General features: G+C 34.9%; 3 protein-coding genes and 2 non-coding genes across 6 annotated transcripts; 3 read left to right on the top strand and 2 right to left on the bottom strand.

Moving 5' to 3' along the window:
* Positions 1-7,321: 7,321 nt before the first annotated feature.
* LOC135146695 (zeatin O-glucosyltransferase-like) lies at positions 7,322-9,223 on the top strand. The gene has a single exon (XM_064079237.1). The coding sequence runs from the start codon at positions 7,704-7,706 to the stop codon at positions 9,120-9,122; it is 1,419 nt and encodes a 472-aa protein (XP_063935307.1). The 5' UTR covers positions 7,322-7,703; the 3' UTR covers positions 9,123-9,223.
* A 690-nt stretch (positions 9,224-9,913) lies between these two features.
* Positions 9,914-17,200, top strand: LOC108227458 (uncharacterized). Its single transcript, XR_010284336.1, has 9 exons — positions 9,914-10,379; positions 10,805-10,982; positions 11,943-12,043; positions 12,121-12,305; positions 14,018-14,074; positions 14,185-14,246; positions 14,384-14,476; positions 14,599-14,735; positions 16,653-17,200. It is a non-coding gene; the product is annotated as an uncharacterized LOC108227458 (transcript).
* On the bottom strand, positions 10,981-23,948 carry LOC108227457 (pentatricopeptide repeat-containing protein At3g18970). Of its 2 annotated transcripts, XR_010284335.1 has the most exons (3): positions 22,391-23,948; positions 21,707-21,799; positions 10,981-11,192 (listed from the first exon to the last, which is right to left on the bottom strand). XR_010284335.1 is itself a non-coding variant. In XM_017402599.2 (2 exons), the coding sequence occupies exons 1-2, from the start codon at positions 23,814-23,816 to the stop codon at positions 21,789-21,791; spliced, it is 1,437 nt and encodes a 478-aa protein (XP_017258088.1). In that variant the 5' UTR covers positions 23,817-23,948; the 3' UTR covers positions 21,409-21,788. The 2 variants fall into 2 exon arrangements, 1 of the variants encoding a protein (XP_017258088.1); XM_017402599.2 differs by lacking the exon at positions 10,981-11,192 and having other exon boundaries at positions 21,409-21,799.
* On the top strand, positions 19,375-21,260 carry LOC108227459 (zeatin O-glucosyltransferase). The gene has a single exon (XM_017402603.2). It carries the CDS (start codon positions 19,567-19,569, stop codon positions 20,971-20,973), a length of 1,407 nt encoding a protein of 468 aa, XP_017258092.1. The 5' UTR covers positions 19,375-19,566; the 3' UTR covers positions 20,974-21,260.
* A 25-nt stretch (positions 23,949-23,973) lies between the features above and the next one.
* Positions 23,974-24,045, bottom strand: TRNAC-GCA (transfer RNA cysteine (anticodon GCA)). Its single transcript has one exon. It is a non-coding gene; the product is annotated as a tRNA-Cys (tRNA).
* Positions 24,046-24,561: the final 516 nt, after the last annotated feature.

Genomic DNA, 24,561 nt, shown 5'->3' with positions numbered 1-24,561 from the left:
GTCACCAATATATTGTCTTATTAAAATGAATCGGTCTTTTTTATTTTTATTTCTAAGTCAGAACTGATCGCATCGCATTTAAAACATTGATGCGCAGCTAAAATGGCGACCATATCATGAGACATCGTAACGCTTTTGTCAAGTTTTTGGCGGGATTTTGTTAACAAAAGAGAGTAGGCATCTCCAATAAGTTCATTGCAACGAGATTAATATAATTTTGTCGAACAAAATTTTTAGATATCTGGCAGCCATTTGTTTATATATATAAAATAATTTAATCACTATATAAAATAATTTGTATATACAAGGTGAAGGCGAGGTTTGGTTCAGCTTTTATTTTTTGTGATCACATTAATTATATATGACGTCGTACTGGGTTTTGTTTGCTGATTTTGCTAATCATATACGAGGCAAAACAAAGTCAGTGATTTAAATTTTAAATCAATCGCTTATTCAATTGCCAAGGGTGGTATGAGAACCTTTAGTACTCCGTACCTAATTATTATTGCGATCGCTACTTACGTATAAAGATTAATGGATCACTGCTTTAAACATAAATTTATATCCAAAATTTAGTTAAATATAATGCTATATATTATACGATCACCTTATTATACAAAAAATGGTCATACTTAAATAAGATAAGTTTAGGTGAATATTAATCAACTACGGTATTATTAGCAAAACAATATAAAATTCAACTACCATATAATTACACAAATCAACACGATGCTAATAATGCTATGACTTGATATTATATGAGAATAGGAAATTATGTAAAAGAATAAGTTTTCGAATGCAAAGAATTATTTAATATACAACTTGAATAATGACATTATTATTCGTAAAATTCTTACCAAACCTAACAAAAATAATGTGATAACCTAAGTCGGGATTCTTTTTCATCGGATTCTACAGTGTAATTATAGCATGTATGCGTAGAATAAAGGTGGCAGAGATAGTAGGAGATAAGATGATGGCGACTAGGCCTGTTATAAAATTAAAAACGTGATTTGTTATTGAAAGTTTACGTCTGGAGACGAAAATTTCAAGAATTTACCTCGAAAATAATATTTAAAGCATAGATTTAACATAAAGTAGATGTATTTACAGAAAAATGTTGGAGAAAGGTGTGCAATTGGCATTCCAATGCCAGCAACCTTTTTGTAGTGACGCACTAAAATATTCTGAAGCAGCACTTGATTGGTTCATTTGCATAAATGTATCTCCTTTATACAGGGAGCATGTGGTCGCATACCTTCATATTATAAGCAAGCTTTGTGTCTATGTGCCTCTACCTCTACGCACTTTAATCTCCTCGAGATATCATCAAACAAATCGAAATCTTTTATACGCCTACTGAATGCATATAATAATGTTACTTTAATCTAGTTTAGCCGATGCTTCAAGCCGGACATGGTCAGACGACTCAGACCGTGGCTAGGTCTTTTTTACGGATGAGTTTGCATGTAAATGTAACTTCAAGCTAGTCAAACAATTAGTTTATGTACCTCCTGTGCCTCAGTTGGTGATAAGTGATAATAATGGTTCTGACCATTAAACTATCATGATTTTGTTTATATCATTAGAAAATATATGCAATTTTCAAATTTATAAAATAATAAATTAATAATCTATAATGTTTAATCAAAAATCGGTCATTTTCATACCTTACAACTTAAAAATGAAAATGGACGTGACGGAGGGAGAGAGTATATTATTTTCGTAACTTCAGTTAATCCTCAACAACTTTCTCTTCCATGTAATTTTTAAATATTTATTACTAAAGTTGTCTAATACAAAAACACATACAGATTTGGTGAAAATTGAGGGAGACTTTTTAGTTTTGCCGGAAACAATAATAAGAAGAATACAAAATGTTACTGTAACTGTCACCAGGCTTTACACAGGAAGAAATGAGACGAAAGAGAAGGCAAACACACAATGTCAATTGTCACGAGGTTCGAGATATCACAATCAAACCAACTGACATTTTTACCGTTAAGATACATCCATTGCTCATTGTAATGGATATGAGTGGTGACTGACCAAGTCCAATCACTATTCCACATGGATGAGGATAGACATGCAACTCTAAAGTCTTCCGTCTAATAAACACACAACACTGTGCTCCCCCGAGTTTAAAACTGGGAGAAGATAATAGAAACACAATCTAATGAAAATTAATATCGGCAAGAATCCAATCACATGTGACTCACTTGCTGCTTGTCAGTTGAAGCCCCACCCCCACTATGCCACAACAAAGCATGCAATTTGTATAAGATTGAAAGTCCGGAACGGATTTGGCGGGATGAAAATCGTGATATATGATTTAATATGATTTAATGTAATTTAGGGTTTTAAATATATGTTTAGATAATTTTGACTTATTAATAACTTATAAATTATTAAAAATATAATGATAAAATAAAAGTGATTTATAAATAATTTATGATTTATGAACATTTTTTTATCAAAAAAATTAAAAAATATAAATAATTGAAAAAAGTACCTAAAATTGATTTCTGATTAAATAGCTTTACACCCGGTTGGGACAAAGAAGAAACAACTCTAGGTTTACTTACATGTAAAGAGGCGGTCCTATGTCTTAAAAATTTTGGTTGAAATAATTGAAAACTCTAAAAGCATAATTTCAAAATTTAAGAGTTATAGAAGTAAATTACAACCATTATATAATTAGAATAGCCGTGATACATATATGTAAAAAAATTATATGAATCTGTACTTGTGAATATGGAATTTAATAAATTTGGGGATAAATGATAATCGAATTCTAAGCGGGATAAAAGGCTATACTCTTGTATGCTAATGCAGTAATGCTAGTAGTATATGTCATGTAACAAGATTAGAAACCCAATTGGCTTGCAAAGATGGATGCATGCATGGCCAGCTAAAAACAATCACATAACTTGTTGCAACTGTGGCTTGTGCGCTAATTAAAGAGACGATGCATGGACAAAAGCTAGCAAACTACGACTACACTTGACTTGCTCAATATATAAATGACAAGAGCACATGACCATACAACCAACAGGGGAACCACTGATCACTACAAAGCATCCCTTCCCATGGGATCACTTGGCCCCAAGCCAGCTTCTCAACTCTTTAATTATCTGCATCTATAATTTGATTCCATTATTCTCTAGTAATTCATCACCTTATTATTAGATCATTGAGTTGCCTTTGTTTTCTTAATGCATAGCATACTGATTATTGTTTATCCTTAAAATAATTAATAATGTCACTAACAATTTTTTTAATGTTCTGTGGTTATATCTTAACGATAACACAAAGACCTCTAGTTTGACATTGTCCCTTGTTGTTTAACATGTTACTGATTCCGAAGTTAGTGTTGCTTGACTCATACCGGATCTGATAGACTTTTGAGTTGATCTCTATCCATTTTTCTATTACATGTAATGAAAAATATAATATTACTAGCAAATGCGATCCGAAATGATCAGTAGATGGAGGACCACTTTGAGGTAGCAGGAGACATCTACGAAGCAACGAGACTTTGTATGCTCTCTGTCCAGAGTTCAGTTTATTCCCACGGGCTACGGTACAGAAAGAATTAGAAAGAAAAAGATTGCCCTAAGAAAAAACATGAGACAATAGATACGTAATGGAAAAAGAAAAGCATTATACACGCACCTTCATCAATTTTTTTACACTGTCGGATTAAGATTTATATTTTTCTAGCTTTTATAATAAATATATGTATTAAATTATAAATTATTTTAAAATATTAAAATTTATTATACAGTCAAAATCTTGTGCGAAAATTTAAAACCAGATGAACATGTTACATGGTTAAAGTGAAATCTCAATCTCTGTTCTGATATAGGAGCAAATAAATAAGTATGTGTATGTGCATTGATGTGTCGCTCATCTTAAATAAGTCCATTTCTAAGTTAGTGGGTTAAAATTAGGGCTTATGAAAGTGTCTATTTGATTATTAATATAATAGATCCATAACGTAATTTTAAGAAATATTTGTTAATTATTTAATTTTTATAACAAAACCAATGTTTAAGAAAAAATTAACATTATTAAAATATAATTAAAAATAAATGTATAAATTATTTTCAGGATGGAAAACGTTATCAAGATAAAAAATAAATTAAAAGCAATTATTTAACAAGATACCAGTACAAAATATATCTTTTAATGTCAACCACTTTATAATTTATTATTTATTAACATATATTTTTAGTTTAAAATCGAATTAGTGCGGACCTCCGTCTTAAATCTCAAAATATTTTCGTAGAAGTATATTTGTACATAAATTTAATTACATATTTTATTAACTTTTGTATAATCTTATAAATAATATTTAAATTAATAAATAATATACTTTAATAAACTCCTAATTAGTAAAATCAAAAAACTAAAATTCCAACCTTGCCTCAACTATGGGGCCATTTGACTACACATATTTTTCAAAAATAAGAATTTATTTCTGAAAAAAATTATACAAAATTTATTTTTTCCTGAAACAAACCCTTATAGTTTTCAAATAACGAATATGAAACATCTCTTTAATATTTATATCCAGAAAATTATAAAAATTAACTTTTTTATAATTATTATAATTTTTAAAAATAATATATATTATAAATAATTTTTAACTAAAATTCTAATTCTAACTCTTGGATTCTGCGTAGCCAAGGAAACTTCTATGAGAACGTATATACTCATGTTAGGAATGGACTAATATTAAAAAAAGGCCCATAGATCATGGACAAAATGCAGTCTGCTACCGTCCAATATGTAGCCCGCTGCGGAGAGACAGCTTATTACTTTGACACATTTTCCCACACAAACACAAGTATAGTTTCATATATATTTTTAATTATTTTTTTTGTCTGAATAAAAATTTGATATTTATATTTTTATTTAAAAAAATATTAAATAAAATTATAAAATTATATTTTATAAAAGTTTCAAAATACGTGCAAACAGTATACATAAACTATTACGGGGACGGAGGAAGTATTAAACAAGAGTTTATCTATATAAGATCGCAATTTGACATTAATGCCGAAATCCAATAATCCATTACTAAATACGTAAATATATTAATAGAGAAAAACAGATTTTCGATGATTCATGTCAAATTCTCACATTTACGTTACTTAGTCTATACGAGTACTTGTTATTTTGAACAAATTTTGTACGGTCAAACATGTCATATTATTATATATCTCCACATTCTATAAAATAAAATGTTAACATATAAATTATTATTTTTTTTCGAAAAAGAAAAATAATTCAATAATCAAAAGTCATACGGCATCTACAAATATAGTCGAAATTGAACAAACGCAGAATCATATCGCCGTTGAATCCTTCCTTCTTCGGTAGGCAACCAAGCGATTTTTTGAAGAGATATGTACATGTTGTAATACTCCCAATATTGTTTTGAGCAATCGACCATAAATGCATCATCATACAAACCTTTATCACTGAATCAACATCATGAAAATCCCGCAGATCTGTAACCCCGGACATGATGAACAAACAAAAACCAAACTCTCACAGAAGGAGAGACCAAACAAAACCCAAATAAATTGGGAACCTATTGAACAAAACAAGAGATCAACTAATAGTAACAAGAGAAGACAATATTGGGGCTTTCCCCCGGTGAAAGCCGATGGAAGCCCTCCAGATAAAAGAGACGGCGGTTACTCAAAGTCAGAGAGAAATTTACGGTTTTGAGAGAGGAGAGAGTTTATATAAATTGTTTTTTCTAAAAATGTTTTCCAAAAGTAAGTTATATTTCATGTAACAGAGTTATTTTTTGTGAAATAAGTAGAACCTAATTATTATAAATACCAAGTTTTAAACTTGTAGATGTACATCGAAACATAGCCTAATTGTTAAAAATACCAGCCGTAAACATTTCTAAATTTGCAGATTCAAAGTCCCCCAGTTGTAGTTGTCACTTGTCATGGTACCTTTTCCTGCACAGAGCCATTTGAACCAGCTCCTCCACCTCTCGCGACTCATCTCACCCTACAACATCCCCGTTCACTATGTCAGCACCCCTAGTCACGTATTAAGAGCTGGTGAAAACAATCTAGTACACCTTGCTCAACGGTGATGCTAAAATATGTATAGTTATGTTATATTTTAGCACTAAAAAGTGACTTGTGATATTAAAATAGAACTTTTACTCCAATAGGTAGATTTAAAATAGCAACGATTTAAATATAGCTATATTTCATTCATCAGATCTTTAAATGCTCTATTTTATTTGTCAACATTATTTTAAATTAGATATTAATTTTCCCTCTTACATTCTCATGTGGCAATTATAGCAACGTCTATACTTGATTTTATATTTAGTTGGTATATTGCTTGAGTGCTATATTATAGATATAGCATCACCTTTAGCACCTTTATTTGACTTACTCTAATAGTTGTCCTGGTTGGATTATCTAAATGCAAGCATATATCATGTAATATTACAGGTGCTTGCGCATAGAGAACAAGTATTTCCACAAGCCAAAGAAAAGTGTTCTCTGAAAGTTTGGTTTGCTAGTGAATGACATATATAATATAGCACCCAAGCAAAAAATCTCGCTCCAATGGGTTGCTAAACGTGGATGTAAAATAGCGAAATTCTATACTTGGTGTTAAATATAAAACCAAGTAGAGACGTCGTTATAATTGCCTCATAAGCATGCAAGTAGGAAAATTAATATTTAATTTAAAGTAATGTTGACAAATAAAGTAGAGCATTTAAAGATTTGGTGAATGAAATATAGCTATATTTAGATAGTTTAGTGATATTTTAAGGGATTTTCTATGATGTGCCCAAGGGCACACAATAGTCTCTAACTCCAATAAAAATAACTCATTTTGATTGGTGGATGAACAATAAATGATAATGGCCTCCCTGCATTCACATCAATTCCACCAATCAAAACAAGTCATTTTTATAAAATTTAGTGTTTAATGTGTGCCTTGGTAATGTGTGCCCTTGGGCACACATTAGAAAGACCGATATTTTAAATCTACCCATTGAAGTAGAAGTGCTACTTTAAAGTGTCAAGTCGTTTTTTGATGCTAAAATATAGCAATAACTACACGTATTTTAGCACTACCATTAGCCATGCTTTTAAAGGTGTACTTGATATTCTTTTCAACATCCCGTAGTTTGATGCTATTTTAAATCTACCATGGAGTGAAGTACTTCTGGATCTTCTAGAATACTTATGCTCATAGTCTCACACTGCGAGATTAATGGTGTCCAGTTCTTCGTCAAAATGACCTAAGCACCCCTTTACTGAAGTATGACGCTTAAATGATTAAACCTGCACAAGAAATCACGGGGTTGACGTGACTTCAGAGTTCAGAGTCTATACCTTATACTATTCAGCTCGACCTCTCAGCCTCTCAGCTAAATGTAATCAATGGTTGTGGCCGAATCAACAATTTTCCACAGTTGACCAAAAACCCAGTCTCCTCATCCTTTCATTTTCAGTCTGCCACAATAATGGCAATCTGAATCAATCTACTCCCCCACAAAAAAAGTACTGTATTTACTCAGCTACCCTGTTGACTCTGGCGTTGACCCATCTCCTATGATGTTGTAGTTGCACGACTCTCTTCTATTTAGTCCCTCACTAGCTCCAATTCCCTGCAACAAACCCGAATCAAACTCCACAGAACTCATGGCTTCTCTTAATAATCACAACCACCAATCCAATGGAGAATCAAAGTCCCCAATTGTAGTTGTTATGGTACCTTTCCCTGCACAGAGCCACTTGAACCAGCTCCTCCACCTCTCGCGACTCATCTCACCCTACAACATCCCCATTCACTATGTCAGCACCCCTAGTCATATTCGTCAGGCCAAGTCTCGGCTCCAGAACTGGAATCTCAACTCCGCAAACGATTTTCACATTCACGAATTCGCAATTCCTTCTTTCGAAGCCCTCCCCCCCAACCCGAATGATCCCACCAAATTCCCCACCCATCTTTTGCCAATGTTCCACGCTTCTCGCCATCTTCAAGAGCCTGTCACCGCTCTTTTACAGTCTCTTGCAGCTACTGCACATAGAGTTGTTGTTATTCATGATGTTCTGATAAGTTCAGTTGTGCAAGAAGTGACGAATATTCCAAACGCCGAGGCCTATGCGCTGCAGAGTGTGTCGGTGTTTAATCATTTTTCGACGATTTGGGAAATGATGGGGAAGCCTTTGTCTGTTCAGGATGAAGCTTTCGATCACCTTCTGTCGCAGGAGGGTTGCGTTCCTATGGAGTTTATTGAGATTTTAATGGGCCAGTCTCACCTTGCAAATCAGTTTGCCTCGGGTGTTATTCATAATACGTCGAAGGCTATTGAAGGCAAATATGTCGAATTCTTAGACAGGGAAGAGTTTAGCGGTGGTATCAAACAATGGGCTCTTGGTCCATTCAATCCAATCTCGATTCCTAATGAAGAGAAGATCAGGCACAAGTGCTTGACTTTTCTCGACAAGCAGAGCCCAGGATCAGTCATATATGTTTCCTTCGGTACCACAATTTCGTTCACAGACGAACAAATCCAGGAGCTCGCTCTCGGTTTAGAAAAAAGTGAACAAACATTCATTTGGGTCCTCAGAGACGCTGATCGTGGAGACATATACGCAGGACCTGAAAGAAAGGCCGAATTGCCAACCGGGTTCGAAGACAGGATAAAAGAAAGGGGAATGATCGTGAGAGACTGGGTTCCGCAGCTGGAGATCTTGGCACATCCATCGACTGGTGGATTCATGAGTCATTGCGGATGGAATTCATGTTTGGATAGCATAACTATGGGTGTGCCTATAGCCGCTTGGCCTATGCATTCTGATCAGCCAAGGAACGCAATGCTTGTTGTTGATATACTAAAGATGGGTACATTTGTGAATGAGTGGGCGAAGAGGAGTGAGGTGGTTGGAGCTTCAGAGATTGCGAAAGCGGTTAGAAAGCTTATGGCAAGCGAGGAAGGTGATGAGAATAGGAAGAGGGCCGTGGAGATGGGAGCTGCGGTTAAGCAATCTTTAGCTGATGGTGGCGTTACTCGCATGGAACTCGATTCCTTCGTCGCTCACATTAGTAGAATTTAACCTATGGAGCTGCAGAAAGTAATAAATGAAGTTTAATGTTAGTAGAATAAAAAGGGTTTGTAATTTTCCGTACCAGTATATTTTTTGTTTTTTGATGCCTACTTCATCACCTCTAGCTGTCATAGATGTTTGACGTATCTATTTAAATTATAAAGCCTACTACATATTTGGGTACAAATTGTCTACTTTGTCCCTCTATTTTTTGTGTATCTTCAGTGTATTGCCACTCTATACGGCTTGAATATACGGTATACACACGTGTCTTACTGCTCAGCCACATATTCTCTCCATTATCCACCTCTTCTCGGCTCAGCAGTACATCGCAGTACAATTAGGTTTTCAAATTTCAAAAGATTATGCTCTCCCGCGTGAGCTTCGATTCCTTCCGCCATCTCGCCCTTTTCACGATTCTTCACAGCTTTTCTTCATCTTCTTCTCCGAGTCTTGGTTTCTAATGGAAGAGGTATCTTCTATCACCTACCACATTTGATTTCACATCTCATTACAGCTTCTTCCTCCGTATGCTTTCTTTGAAATTGTAAGATGTAAAATAGTTTCTCTTTGATTGTCTTTTATTTAATCCGGTCATATCTTTGATCAGACTTTGTTGTGGATATGATTTTTTTGTGATTTTATAGACATGATTACTTTGTATAATCATGTTTTATTGGTTTGCTTTGCAACTGTTTGATAGAAGTCCTAACTTAAATTTTTTTTTTTTTTACAGTTTTGCTGTTTTGCGAGTTCACAATTACATCATATATATGCAAGAGGCTTAAAAAGGTAATTTTTGCACTCTCCATGAGTTTAATACACGATGTTTATGTATTATATATGATTTTTCATTTGTTTTTTGTTAACATGTCTGCTTATTGGTTTGACTTGCATTATTTAGGATTTTTATGAAAATCTATTTGAGGCGTTAGATAATTACGAAAAATTTGAGAGATAAAAGTATAAAATGATAACTTTTATTGTTGGTAATACTTTTTGGAGTGGTGCATTGTAATTTGACTGTTTACATTATATGTGTGCAAGAGGCTGGAAAAGGATATGTTTTAATGTAAATTTTTATTTTTGGTGTATGTAAATCATATGCTATAATTATTATTCATATATTTTCATCATTTGACAATATTTATTTCAATTGTCGATGTATAATTACTATTTGATTTCTTTTGCAGGTTGTTTGAGATTTATTGTTTGTGACATCAAGTATGATAATTTGGATTTAAGATTTCATTATGATGCAAAAAGGTATCTAAATCATAGACTTTGTTTTTATAGATTTTGCTTTGTTTTAATACAACTATGTGATTGGAGTTGTATTTACTTTTTGAGAGGATTTGTTCCTGATGTGCGTCCATTTTATTTATAAATTGGTATTTTGTAGTGCAATGTAGAATCCAGTTTGACATATATACAGCTGCACACCAACTATTTGATTATAGTTCTTAGAGATTTTCATTGTTCTTGAATTAAATTATTAAATTGTTCATAATCCCATTAATGTACTATGTATAGGCATTACTTTATAAATCTTTATACTTGATTGTAGAAAGACTATTACTTTATTATTTATTCCCACATTTGATCGAGAATAGACTATAGAGACTTTTGTGTGGCCCTGACGTTTTTATTTGCATTATGTAACATGATTTTTTTTTACAATGTTTCTGTAGAAATGATGAGGAACTCCATCTTAGAGAAGCAAGTTGAAATGGAGAGGATGAAGCAAGTGAGCAAGTGTATTAAATAATCCGCTCGCAAGATTGAGGGTAAAAATTCTGAAGCTGTTGCAGGGTGTTGCGAAAACTTTCAGCAATATCAATTAGAGTCCCTCTGGCTGATGATGTTAAGGTATATTATTAACTATTTTCTTTTTTATCACATATGAAATTTCTGAATTTTTGTTTTCAATCAACAATATATGAAAAAAAAAATTGCCATGTCTTCTCAATAAAGTTATACCCCATTTTCCAACAGATATTGTGTAAAGTTATACCATGGAACATGGAACAGTACAAGTAGCCATGGTGTCCTTTTACGGTCCACTTTTAGCAGATCAGCCTGCAAATATTTGAAAGCATTAACATTATGTTCTGTTTGCTTATTGCAATTTGCAATTAGCAGAGATATACGGTGTTATTATGTTTAGGAGTCCTCATCATGCCAGCATGAATTAGATGCACATAAAGTCGACGAGTTTTTTATTTGAGATTATAAATATTAATAGATCTCACGTTTTAAGATACGTGTCAAGTTGTGAAATAAGAGAGTAAATAATAAATGGAGAATGGAGGGAATAAGTGATTTTAAAAATACTAAATGCAATTTTGTAAGCATTTATTTTTAAAAAGGAGAGTAAATAAATGCAGTAAGTGATGTTCCCGGTCTCTGTAAGCATTTATTTATTTGGACTTTTCTTCATGAAACTTTATTTTCCAGTTTTTAATGACTATATATTCTATGCTATTGTATTAATAGATATAGGCAGAAACACAAGAAAGTGATCATCAGAGAAGTAAAACATTGTCGGCAGATGTTGGAAGACCTTCTTTACCTCTATAGCCATAATCCTCCAATTATACATAGAGATCTCAAGTGTGACACTATTTTTGTAAATGGTAATCAAAGGGAATTCAAGTGATCTTGGCCTTGCTGCAATACTATGCACATCACGTACTGCTCACTGCATTGTTAAGTTCGTGCACTTCGTATTTTAAGGTTCAAATAATTCATGTAAAGTGGATCTGTGCAAGTGAAAATTGTTTTGGTATATAGCATTTGGTGGAGGTTGATGTTCTTCTATTATTTTAGGAGCTTCATTAGGAATGTGCATGCACTATTCTTATCTCTTCACAGAAATAATGAAATTGTCTTTCAGCAATTTGGAAGCCTCAACCTATTATACCAGCAAGGTAGAACAACTTGCATTCTTCAATGATCTCTTCTATTGTCATTTGGTTACTAATTGTGCCCCTCGCATATTTTGCAGATCTATTTGTTTACTGGATTGCAAGAGGAGGCCTAATAAGTCGTTGCTCCTGGGTTCTCCTGTTGTTATTGCTTTGTCTTTCTTCTCAACTAATGTCGTGAGCATCAAAGTCTCCCTTAATTTGCAGTTTCTCGGGAATCATCCAATACATGTCAAACTATCAAAATTAATTGAAATTGTGGCGGGTAAAACTTCTTCCCTGTTTAGTTCTTTGCGGCTCTTTAATTAGTCTAATCCAAATGACTCCATTCATTGTATTAATTCTTCGGTTTAGAAATGCCCTGCACTTCCTGTTGTAATGTTTTGCAATTCGTTTAAGAAATGAACTATACTGTATCATATGCCACATCTTTGATGCGCTGGATGCCTATTTATTACCTAATTTATAAACATAATGTATGGCGGTTTTTTAGAAGAAATTGTTAATTCATTGAATTATTTTAAGACAAGCTATTGATGCATTTATACATCAGTGTACATCTCTGCCCAAATGTATTATATTTTTAATTGGTGGTTCTGCTCTGCTAACAAAATATATGTTTACAATTTTTCTTATGCAGGATACTCGAGAAATGCTTAATTAACGATTTAATTTCCAGCATACATTGTCGTGATGAGAAGTTTAAATACACTGTACATTGATCTATAAAACTATTCTTTCATATTAGTATCATTCACTATTTTTACTCTTATAATGATTGTCAAGGACATCAGAAATCTTCTAATCAGTAGTAAATTAGAAACATGACAAAACTTTTGGAAGTGATCCACCAATTTTATAAAAGCGTTGGTACATGCTATTTGAAGAGTTGGCCACATGAGTTGGGTCTGCTCTCTGCAGCTCTGTGTTTTTTTTTGATAAGCCAAATTATAATAATTTCTCGGAATGTCTTACAAAGAGATATCAAAAGATATCAGCACAAAAAGGCATTAAGCCATCAAACTAAACAAGCAGAGGAGGAGTAAGAGACCCCGAGAAATACCACCAAAAGAACCTACAGGCCGAAAATAAAGTACAGGAAAGAAACTAAAACTACAAAGAGAAGCCAGAGACAAGGACTCAGAGTCCAGTAGTTGAGGGACCAGCCAAGTAAATCCCTGCAGAAGCTTCATGGGTCACCCCATCCTCATCCAACGCCGGAACCACAGCATCATCTAAACCCATGTTTATGCCGACCTGATCAAACGGCATGAGCACAGAGTCATCAGGCACCGCATTGAAGTCCTGAATGTATGAATCTACCAGCATGAATTCCACAAGACCAAGGGTATCTAGGCAAGCATAGTGCAGAATGTCCTTAACGAAGAAGCCGTTTTTAACATGGGCTTCCAGATTCAGCTCTACGTCAGCAAAGAATGGAGCAAATTTCATAAGTGCTCCAGAGTCCAGAATGTCAATTGCGCGACGCGAGAGTGCCCCATCATCATAGAAGGCAAAGGTTTCATAGCCAGTAGTCTTTCCCTTGAAGTTTTGGCGAGCAAAGGAATTGATTAGAGCTGAAGAGGATCCCCCAGTATCTCGAGAGATTGCACGAGTAGGGACATGCCTGACCACATTGCGGCCACATTCATCGCATGTATCTACCCTCTTACGTTTAAAAGGGCGTGGCGGCGGGGCATCGTCTATTACCTCTCCCAGCCCCATGTTCTGCACCAGCTCAAAACCTGGAACCGCAACAACCAAGCCCATGTCTCTACTCAGTAGGTATTGGAGATTCCTAACAGTTCTGCAGCTCTGTGTTGATAACCACCCAGATTCCTCTATATGATTTTTTAAAAAGAGAGCTTGCTTTGATTTTTCTAAGAATTCGTTTGAGTTGATAGATTTCATCTGTATATTTTTTGCACGTTAATTCTGCAGTAGTGGTTCTAAAACTTTCTTTCTGTGTATCTGCAGATAGTACAAGGATCGGAAACAAATAAATCTTGGCTTCCAAAACAAAGAATTGACGAGGTGTTTAGTTACCTTCAATTTATAGCTTACTTTATTTGGCATGCTGAAATAGTTTTTTGGTTATATATGTATCAAACACTGATTAACCAAGCACAAAATTTTCCTTTAAGGTATTACTTGATTCCACGAAGGTTAAGAAATGGTTGGAGGAGAAAGAGGCTGAACAGGCTAAGTAAGTTCCACCAATTTTGAAATGGCTGATGCTTCCGCAGTCGGGAAGCAATGGGGAAACCAGTTCAGTTTCTTAAATGTCTCAGTTCCAGAATTAAATTGAAAAGAATGTTCTCACCAGATTCAGTTTGTGTACAGGGCACAGGAAATCATCAAAAAAAGAGAGAATCTGCAGCTATCTTTCTCACTGGCAGATTATTAGAAACAATGAGGAGATATAGAGGTCCTGAGGTATGCACACTAAAGAGTATTAATCGTATCAATAAAGGCTTCTGAATCTACACCATTAATTATATTACAAAAAATGATCTAGCATTTTCATTGTTTCAACAATGCTGAATTTTGTGAATCAGGCCACGGCTGAGTACATTCATAGCACGCTGAACATTAGATCATGACTATGTCAAATATGATCGGGTCAGTGGAACAAATGTCGCTAGCTGATCATCCGGTTAAGGGCTTTTATTTCATGGTAGTTGGGGTTCCGCAGGTATGTATATGTCTTCTCAAGTTTTAGTATTATCAGCTCATAATTAAAATCTGCAACAGGCCTTAGACAAGCATATACAGTCTTTAAAAAATGAGGAATGTGGTTCCTGAATATAAAGTGGTGATATACTTCAACTTATTCATGTTTTCGCATAGGCCCTTAGCATAGGCTCAAGTTAAGTATTTTTCTTTTAAGATTTTTTCATTTCATAAGATTTTTTCATTTCGCATAGGCTGCAGATGAAACAAATTCCAGAATTTCTTGCACGAGTAATAGCAAAATGGAAAAATAGTTAAGAAAGCTTTGTTATCAATTAGTAAAACTCTTATAAGGAAATATTTGAAGGGGGGTTAAAGGAAAAATTAGAAGGCACTTTGACTATGAAATTATTTTCTTTTAATTATTTTTTACTTTATTCATTGTTAAAAAGTTTTTTATTCTCTTCCACTGGCAATCACCAGATAATATATGTTTGTTGCATTAGTAAATGCAACTTGATGGAGATCACTGATCTCTTGCTTCAAAGATCTCTCTTTTATAAAAGGACTATGGACTTGAAATCTCCAAAAGAAAATAAAAAGAAGTGAACTAAAAAGTGGCTACAAAAAGTGAAAGAAAAGTCACTGATAGCTGGCTTGGCTGGTGTGGAAAACAATCAAACCTGCTCAGACCTACTGAATTTTTGATCCCATTACATGTTCATGGCTTCATGTTATGCAGTTTCTTCCCTTACAAATCCTATATTTTGGTCCTTTTGCTCTGCCGCTTCAACCTCCTACTCCTCCTAGGTCAGAACTTCAAATTGAGAATTTCTTGCGTTCAAATTCTCTCTCTCTCACTCAAACTCATACTCATCCACATTCACTCACCCCTGTTTGGTCTCTGTTTATTCAATCCTCCGGCACCTGAGTAATAAAGCTTGATATAACATCTTATATCTTGTTCTGCGTGAAGAGAAAAAGATCGAGAGAGAGGCAAGAGAGAGGGGCAATTAAAAAGATGGGTTTGTCACATGATGCTGCTACGACTTTCAAATCCTATGAGGTTCCTCATGGCTCAACTGGTATGCCCTTCTATTACAATTATTTATAATATTCTTTCTTTTTCTCATGATTTTGAGTGAAATTGCGAAAGGTGTTGATTTTAATCTTGTTTGTTTGTGTGTATTTGTTTTTTTGTTTAATCCCTGTGTTTTGTTTGGTTTTTGGTGTTTTTGGCAATTTTTCATGTTACATGTGATACGCTTCGTTGTTCGCTTCGCATACGACGAGGCAATTTGATCGATAGCATAGCGGTGCTGCGGTGGTGGTCGATGGTGGCGGTGACGGCGGTTTCAGGACGGGACCCGGTTTCAGAAAGGAAAGCGCGCTAATTGTGCCTTAATTGAGGGCGGTAATTGTTCCTCGTTAATTATGCCTCTTTATTGAGGGCGTTAATTGGGCCTTATTTGAGGGCTTTAATTGTGTCTTAATTAAGGATATTAATATTTTATTATTATGCCTTAATTAAGAGTTTAATTGTCTCAATCATGAGTTATCATGATTGTGGGAATATTTTGATGTAATGTGTTAAATATATCGACTTATATTCTTTTTGTTTCTCTTGTTTTATTTTCAGGATTTTTGGAAGAAGGCCGGTTTTCTTTTCGGACATTAAAGTTTTATTGTCTAAATTTCCCCGGTCATCTTGCATGTCCGACGGTTAGATAATAAGCTTTCTTGAATGAAAGAATTATCACGGTGAATTGCCGATTCTCGTTGAGATTTATTCTCATTTTCAAAAAAAAAAAAAAAAAAAATCCTATATTTTGGTACCAAGTACTTTTATTGCCTTTTTTTTTTAATTGTGTTGAAAGTGTTCGTTGTTTAGAATGCCTGTTCTATATCATAATTTTTATTTTTTTTTTTGCTTTGGCAGCTTTTGTTCCTCGGCGGTCTTCCTTTTCTTGAGAAACAAGCCTCTCACATTGCACACTTGATTGCTGGGAGATTTGGCAAGCATCTATTTTAATTGATAAAGATGTAGACATGCCTCTTCTCCAAATGGGTCATGACCTGGATGATCTTAATTTTATGTTAGCAAGGATTTAAGATCATCCATTATAAAGGATTTAGGATTCATGTTAGCAAGGATTTAAGTGCTCTTTGATGTTTGTATGTAAACTTGGTTGAGTAGTGCTACATGTACAAAATTGGGTACATAATTTTACACAAAATGACATGGCAATCTAGGTGGGGAGTTTTAATTAGTGCTATTAATGCATGTGCAGGGGGCCCATTCCAATCACAAGTTGACACATACTCATTCTGTTCTGTGCATGTAGCATTTTCCAACTTGGTTTTATGATTTTGATATACCTAAATAGTTTTTCCCCAGCTGTCCTTATGTTTGTGTGTTTAACACTGTGTAGTAAACTACGATACGAAAATGATGAGGGAACGTCAACGGAGTTTTGCAAGTAATGCATTTTTCTAATACTCTTTCATATGTGCTACAAATAATGCATTTTTCTAATACTCTTTCATATGTGCTACAAATTGTGATGTAAGATCCCGTATAGATTTTCTTATCCTGGGCATTTATTTTTATCATAAATTCACAGTGGGAGAGTAGTACTTCAATGTCAATTAAATTTTGTTTAGGTAGGAGTTGAAGTCAATTAACATTAAAAAGCAACAGATATTGGTGGCTACTTTCAAATTTTGAAAACAACTGATATTTTTTATTTATTATAAAAAACAACTAATATTTGGGTCTTGCCTTCCTATTTTTAAAAGACAATTTAAATTTCTATACTATATTTTGTATAATTTAATTTTTGTAAACTATATTTATAGTTATATATATTTGGGATACGTAACACGTTAACATGAAACGACACGAAAAAAATGGATATAAGTTCTCATTTTTGATGCATGAATGTAGACCATAGATTTCGTGTCGGATATGGGTTTTCATTTCGGGTACACGAAATACACGAAAGTAAACGAAATATTTCTACATAATTTTTATTATATATATGTTATAATATATTATATATATAATTGTGTAAAATTATACAGGGAAATTTTATATTAAAACTATTTTTGATTAAAATTATATTAATATATTTATATATAATCTACACAAAAAAATACAAAAACGTTTCGGATCGTATACAGGTTTCAAATTAGGTACACAAAACCAATAATGGGTGCGGATACGGGTTTCACCTTCGAGTACACAAAATACAAAAATATACGAAATGAAATGATTGCCACCTCTAATCGTACCAAATATTGGACTAATGAGATTAGCTCTATTATCAGATATTTTCCATTTTAGAATTTATTTTAGATGAGAACATAAATTAGATGAGAACAAGAAATAGGAAAAAAATTAAAATAATTTATATCGAAAATCAAAAAACCTCAACTATAATCAAATACAAATTTAATCAAGCATATTTTTTTCAAAAACATTATTTTTCAACGCCCATGCGGAGCGGGCAAACATACTACTCCCTCCGTCCCTAAATGCTTTTCTCATTTGTACTTTTCACGTTTGCCAACACACACTTTTAATCAATAATATCTTTAGTTTTGTATTAGTATTAAATAAAAAAAATTCACTGTATTAAAGTACTCATAAATACGAATCCAACAAGATCACTCATGACTATATTTTATTTTATAGATTAGACGTAAATTAGTAATTTGTCTCATGTTATGAACAGTACCGACATTTCAAACGAGAAACGTTTTTAGAGACGGAGGGAGTAGTATTTATAATATTTGATACTCCCTCTGTCCCTCTCATTTGTTTACAGTTACTATTTTGGGATGTCCCTCTCATTTCTTTACGTTACTATAAATAGTAAGTTTTTTCCATCATTACACTCACTATCTTCCTCTACTATCTCATATTTAACAATAAAAACTACTATTACACCCACTACTTTCCTCCACTATCTCAAATCTATTATTAAATATTGGTTGGTCCCACCACTTTACCCATTTTTCATCTAACTTTACTCATTTTTCATACATTGTCTTGGTCTCCGTGTCCCCCTCCAATGTAAACAATTGAGGGGGACGGAGGGAGTATAATTTAGTTTTCTGATTAAAGCACTTAAAATATGTAATCAAAGTCAAAAAATTGCATAAACAAAAAGGAAGGACAGCACAAAATAATTGCATAAACATCCGATCGCTGGCGTTGAGTAGAACCAATGGTTGTATCTGAAGCTTCTAGATCTTATGACGACGTAAAATTATGCGATATTATTATCTTTGCATAATATATTCACATCTTTAAACTTTGTTTTGCTATAGCTAGATCAATATTAGAGTTTTGAAATAATATAATATATCCACGAGGGATCTCGTGCAACACGATGAAAAAACATATCAAAGCAAGAAGACCCATCTCCCATACTTATATTATCGATGAACGTAAGTTTCGTAAGCATCTGGGAGTCTGAGACAGGCCTGCTTATAATATTATTTGGGTTTCAATCGTCTATAAAATATTTATTAACTTTTTCGTCGGGATCTATAAATAAAACAAAGTATACTAGTCCATTCAGATCTTATCAAGTTCTTTTACTAGCTAGCAATAGCCGAATAATAATTTAGAGCGACATTTACCAAAGTGCTGAGAGGGTGCAGTGGGCTTAGCTCTGTTTCCACACACCTTGCGAAGCCATGCTTAAATTATTTGTCGATGATCGTAAGCACTAACATAAGCCTGCTTATTCCAAAACTAATACTACTATTTATAGCTTGAGTTTTTATAGTCTATAAATAGTTTAAGCTAGTCCATTGATATCAAGTCCTTTTACTAGCTAGCAATGGCAGCCAGCAAAAGCAGTGACAGCCAAACCAACAAAATTCCACTAGTAATACTAATGGTGCCATTTCCGGCACAAGGCCATGTAAACCAGCTTCTCCAACTCTCCACCACCATCTCCGCCTCTCGCGATATCCCGATTCACTTTGTCACGGCCGACACTCTCCTCCACCGAGCTAAGTCCCGCTTCGTGGGTGCACCCCTTACCAACATCAACTTCCATGCATTTCCTGTCCCTCCTTTCCCCGCTGCACCATCACAAAACCCTGGAAATTTTTCCGGACTTTTTCAGCCATCGGCTGAAGCTGCAATGCACCTTCGCCAGCCGGTGGCTGAGCTCTTGGCAACAATATCTGTTACAACAGATAAGCTTGTTGTCATATATGACTTTCTTTCATCTGTTACTGTACAAGATTTTGTTTCGTTGCCAAACATCAAGGGCTACTCTTTCCAGGGGGTTTCTGCGTTCATGGTGTTTACCTTTTTTTGGGAAATTTATGGAAAACCAGACATTATTAATGAAGCAACTGTGGAGTATCTCCCTCCTATTGATACTTCTTTCCCTCCCGAGTTTGTGGAACATATTGGCAGAAACTTGAAGCTCTTGGGGCTCCAGACAGGGTTTCTTTATGACGGGTGTAGATTACTTGAAGGTAAATACATTGATTTGATAAACTCCAAGGAAATGATGGGTCCTGAGGTTAAACAATGGGCGCTCGGGCCATTCGATCTTATAGATGACACCCCAAAAAAGGAACCAAATGAACGTCATACATGCTTAAAGTGGCTTGATGAACAGTCAGAAAATTCTGTAATGTATGTTTCTTTTGGTACTTCAGTTTCCATGTCAGATGAACAAGTTGAAGAGCTGGCAATTGGATTAGAGAAAAGCGGGAAGAAGTTCATTTGGGTATTAAGAGTCGCTGATAAGGAAGCTTTTGCTAGAGAAGAAGGCGCAGAGGGGGTCAAGTTGTCAAACAATTACGAAGAGAGAGTGAAAGAGCAGGGAATTATTATTAGAGATTGGGCGCCTCAGGTTGAGATTTTGGGACATTCATCAACCGGGGGTTTCTTGACTCACTGCGGATGGAATTCTTGCATAGAGAGTTTGACGATGGGGGTTCCTATAGCCGCATGGCCAATGCACTGTGATCAGCCTAGAAACAGCTTGCTAATTACCAAGGGACTCAAAGCTGGTATTATGGTTCGGGACTGGGAGAGTGGGGATGAACTAGTGACATCTTCAACATTGGAAAATGCTGTTAAGAGATTGATGGCATCAACCGAAGGAGAGCAGATTAGGAAGAGGGCTGAGGAAGTTAGCGCTGACCTCCGGGGATCGGTAGCTAAAGGCGGCATTACTCGCACAGAGTTGGAATCTTTTCTCACACATGTAACAAGCCAGTAAAAAAATTTCTATCATTCAATAGAGAAAGTTTTCTACTGCCGGATTCACGGTCAAGCATTCCTCGAAGAGGTTTATGAGGTCATGGCCGAATACCAGGAATCTTAAAACCTGTGTGCTTCTGCTAAGTTTGTATTGCAATTATTAATTGTTAGAGTATTAAACTATGGGGATAGAACTTGTCTCGATTTTGCTTGTCTTAAGTGATTTCATAGGTGAATTTGATAAGTAATGTCATCAATCCACAACAGCAGCAGTGCAATACATCTTCACATTTAGATTTTCTATTATATTCAGGAAATTCATGTAATAGGAATTCTATAATTTTGGATGTTAACAACTATTATTCCCGGATCCCACCATCTGCACTATCATCCAAGTAAAGTCAAATACCTCTAAAGCTCGGCCAAAATTTACAACTTAATATGGGAGGACCTTAATTATGGTAAACTAGTCTACTTCGGATTTTTAACGCCATGTGCAGTTGAAGACAGGATATAATCTTATGGACAGCAGGGACAGGTCTCACATTTAATCATGTATATTTTAACTGATCATTCGGCTGTTTATCACTCTATATCTATCATCTTATTAACAACTAGGGCTGCACAACAGTCTGGAACTGTAACTGTCCAAACCGATTTGGTAACAGATTTATGGCTAAAAGTCTGAAACATTCATGAGTTGAAGGAAATTTGAAATACCAACATATATATGTACTATAATAAAAACAGACCTCATCTGTAGTCGAGAGCACATCATGGTCTGCAGCCAAAACTGTCTGAGATTCGGAGTATGCTTGGCAGGTCGTCTTTGGTTTATAGCAAGTCTGTTACATGTCAAAATAAACAGAGAACATTGGAGAAGAAGACATGTCAAAATAAACCAATAGCTCCATATAACAAAAGAACTCAACAGTTTCTCAACAACAAAGCAACAACTTCTCAACCACAAAGCAAAAATAAAACTTCACTTATAGTTCGGACCAAGGTGGTTGTAGATCTCTAAATGCATGAAGTCAAGTACTGAAAATTCGTGGGTCATCATGGTACCTTATAATTGAAATGAACAAATCTGATTCACTTGTATCAGTAAGAAGTTCAGCATATTCAAAATTAATACAATGATTTTCTATCACAGAGGAGTCGAACACAAGTCGAATTCATCTGTGGAGAGATGGAGAGCAAGAAAACTATTCTAGAATCAATTGCATATTGCATCTAATTAAGTAAAACCAGCTGTTTACAGCTCAGTAAACAGAGAACATTAGAGAAGAAGACATGTGACAGCTGATGAAATCGAATACCGACTGGAGAATCAATTGCAGACGACCAACGGTGAAGAAATCAGTTTAATTATCATATAAACAAATTAAACCTCGAAACATAAAATTATCTTTCAACACCAGGCTATAACTAACCCGTAATGAAGTTACCAGGTGACTGTAGAGAACTAAGACCGGGCTTACTTCCATACCCCTTAAATTTCATTTCCTCCCTCACTATCTTCACATCATCCCACCTATCTGCAGAAGCATACATATTAGATAAAGCTATGTAGTCCTCACTCATATCAGCTGCAGCACCCGTGGACTTAAATTTCTGTTCCGTTTGCATATTTAGTAGGATCTGCCTAATCTTCTCTCCTGTCAACAAATCCCCATGCACATTACAAGCACTTAGTAGAGTCCTCCAGAGTATCGCATCTCGTTCGACCTGCATATTATCTATGAAATTATAAGCTTCTTCCAAATGCCCAGCTCGACCAAGAAGATCAACAATACATCCATAGTGTTGTCGTGTTGGCAGAACTCCAAACCGGTCCATACTGTAAAACAACGAGAGTCCTTCTTGAACAAGCCCTCCGTGGCAACAAGCAGATAGCAAGCTAGTAAAAGTCACTGCATTGGGTACAAGTCCATGACCCTCCATCATATCCAGGACTTCCAGTGCTTCTTTCCCTCTCCCATGAATAGCCAGTCCCGTAGTCATCGCTGTCCACGTCAAAACATTCCTTTCTTTCATCCTCTTGAATATCCACATAGCACTATCAACACACCCACATTTCGAATACATATCAACAAGTCCAGTTCCCACATACACATCATTCTGCGGCTCACACAACATTTTCTCCACATACCCATGGACACAAATCCCACTCTCCAAAACACCTAGCTGAGAAACCGCAGATAAAGCAGACACCATTGTAGTCCCATCCGGCTTCACCCCACCACCCAACATCTCACAAAACAAACTCAACGCAACCCCACATGCATCCCCACCAACCCTTTCCCTCTGTGAACAATACCCAGCAATCATAGCATTCCAAGTCTCTCTACTTCTCACAGACATTTCATCAAACACCTTACGTGCAGATCCAACATCCCGACTCTTGGCATAAAAATGCACAGCAGTAGTCTGCACCATAACATCAGTCCAAAACCCATGTTTCACCACCCTACAATGTATTTGTCTCCCTTCCAACAACAAACTAGCTCTCGCACAAGCTCCAAGTGCAAAAACATACGTAAAATTATCGAAACAAACCCCCGGCCGCGAGACATAATTCTTGAAAACCTGGACAGAATGTCTGGGAGAACTACACCTGATTAACACATTCAAAAGATACACGTTTGTATTAATTTCGAAGTGTTTGAGAATTAAGTCTGCATGATTAGTGGCTTGTGGAGATGAGAATGAACAATATTGTTGAATCAGTTTTGCAAGATTGGAAAATGAATACAAGGCATTGGTGATTAGTTGTGCATGAAGTTCCTTAACGTTGTTGATGTGTTTGAGTTTGAGGTTTAATAGAGAAAGACAGGCCACTCTAGGTAGTGGATGCATGCAGATGAAAACCAAATGATTGTTAAAAATTAAAATACTATGTTTGCTGATGACGGTTATAAATAGGATACGGTTTTATGAGACTGGTTCCATGGGAAATTGTCCATTCGCATCAACAAAAGGATTTCTCTTCTTTGCTGAAAAGTTAAAAAATATAAGGGCCCAACCGGGTTCGAACCGGTGACCTATTGATCTGCAGTCAATTGCTCTACCACTGAGCTATGGACCCATTTGTGTTGATGATTGTTGGATAAATAAATTTCATCATAATAGGGTTTTATATCAAAATAGCCACTCATTTCATCAAAAAATCTCACTTGACCCACCCAAAAAATTACGGACTCATTTAAGCCACTATAAACCAAATATATATCATTTTACCCACTTTATTATTCATACCTTCTTACTTAATTATTTATAAAAAAAATTAAACGTTTATTTTTTTACTACAAAACCACTTCGAGTACTTTCATAATAGTCCCTAATATTTATTAAAATAATTTGGGAATTTCTAAAGCAACATAGCCATGTAGTTAAAAAAATATATAGTTATAGATATAGTTATATGATTATCCTATCTATGTTGCTTTAGGAATTCCCAAATTATTTTGATAAATACTAAGGACTATTATCAAAATACTCGAAGTGGTTTTGTAGTGAAAAAACAAACGGTTGATTTTTTATAATTGTTTAAGTAAAGAGTTATGAATAATGATGATATATATTTTGTTTACAGTGACTTACA

This window comes from Daucus carota, chromosome 6 (genome assembly GCF_001625215.2).
Source record: "Daucus carota subsp. sativus chromosome 6, DH1 v3.0, whole genome shotgun sequence".
In the NCBI taxonomy this organism is placed as follows: Eukaryota; Viridiplantae; Streptophyta; class Magnoliopsida; order Apiales; family Apiaceae; genus Daucus; species Daucus carota.
The sequence above is the reverse complement of the archived record's forward strand: the minus strand, read 5'-3'. Positions and strand labels throughout refer to the sequence as shown.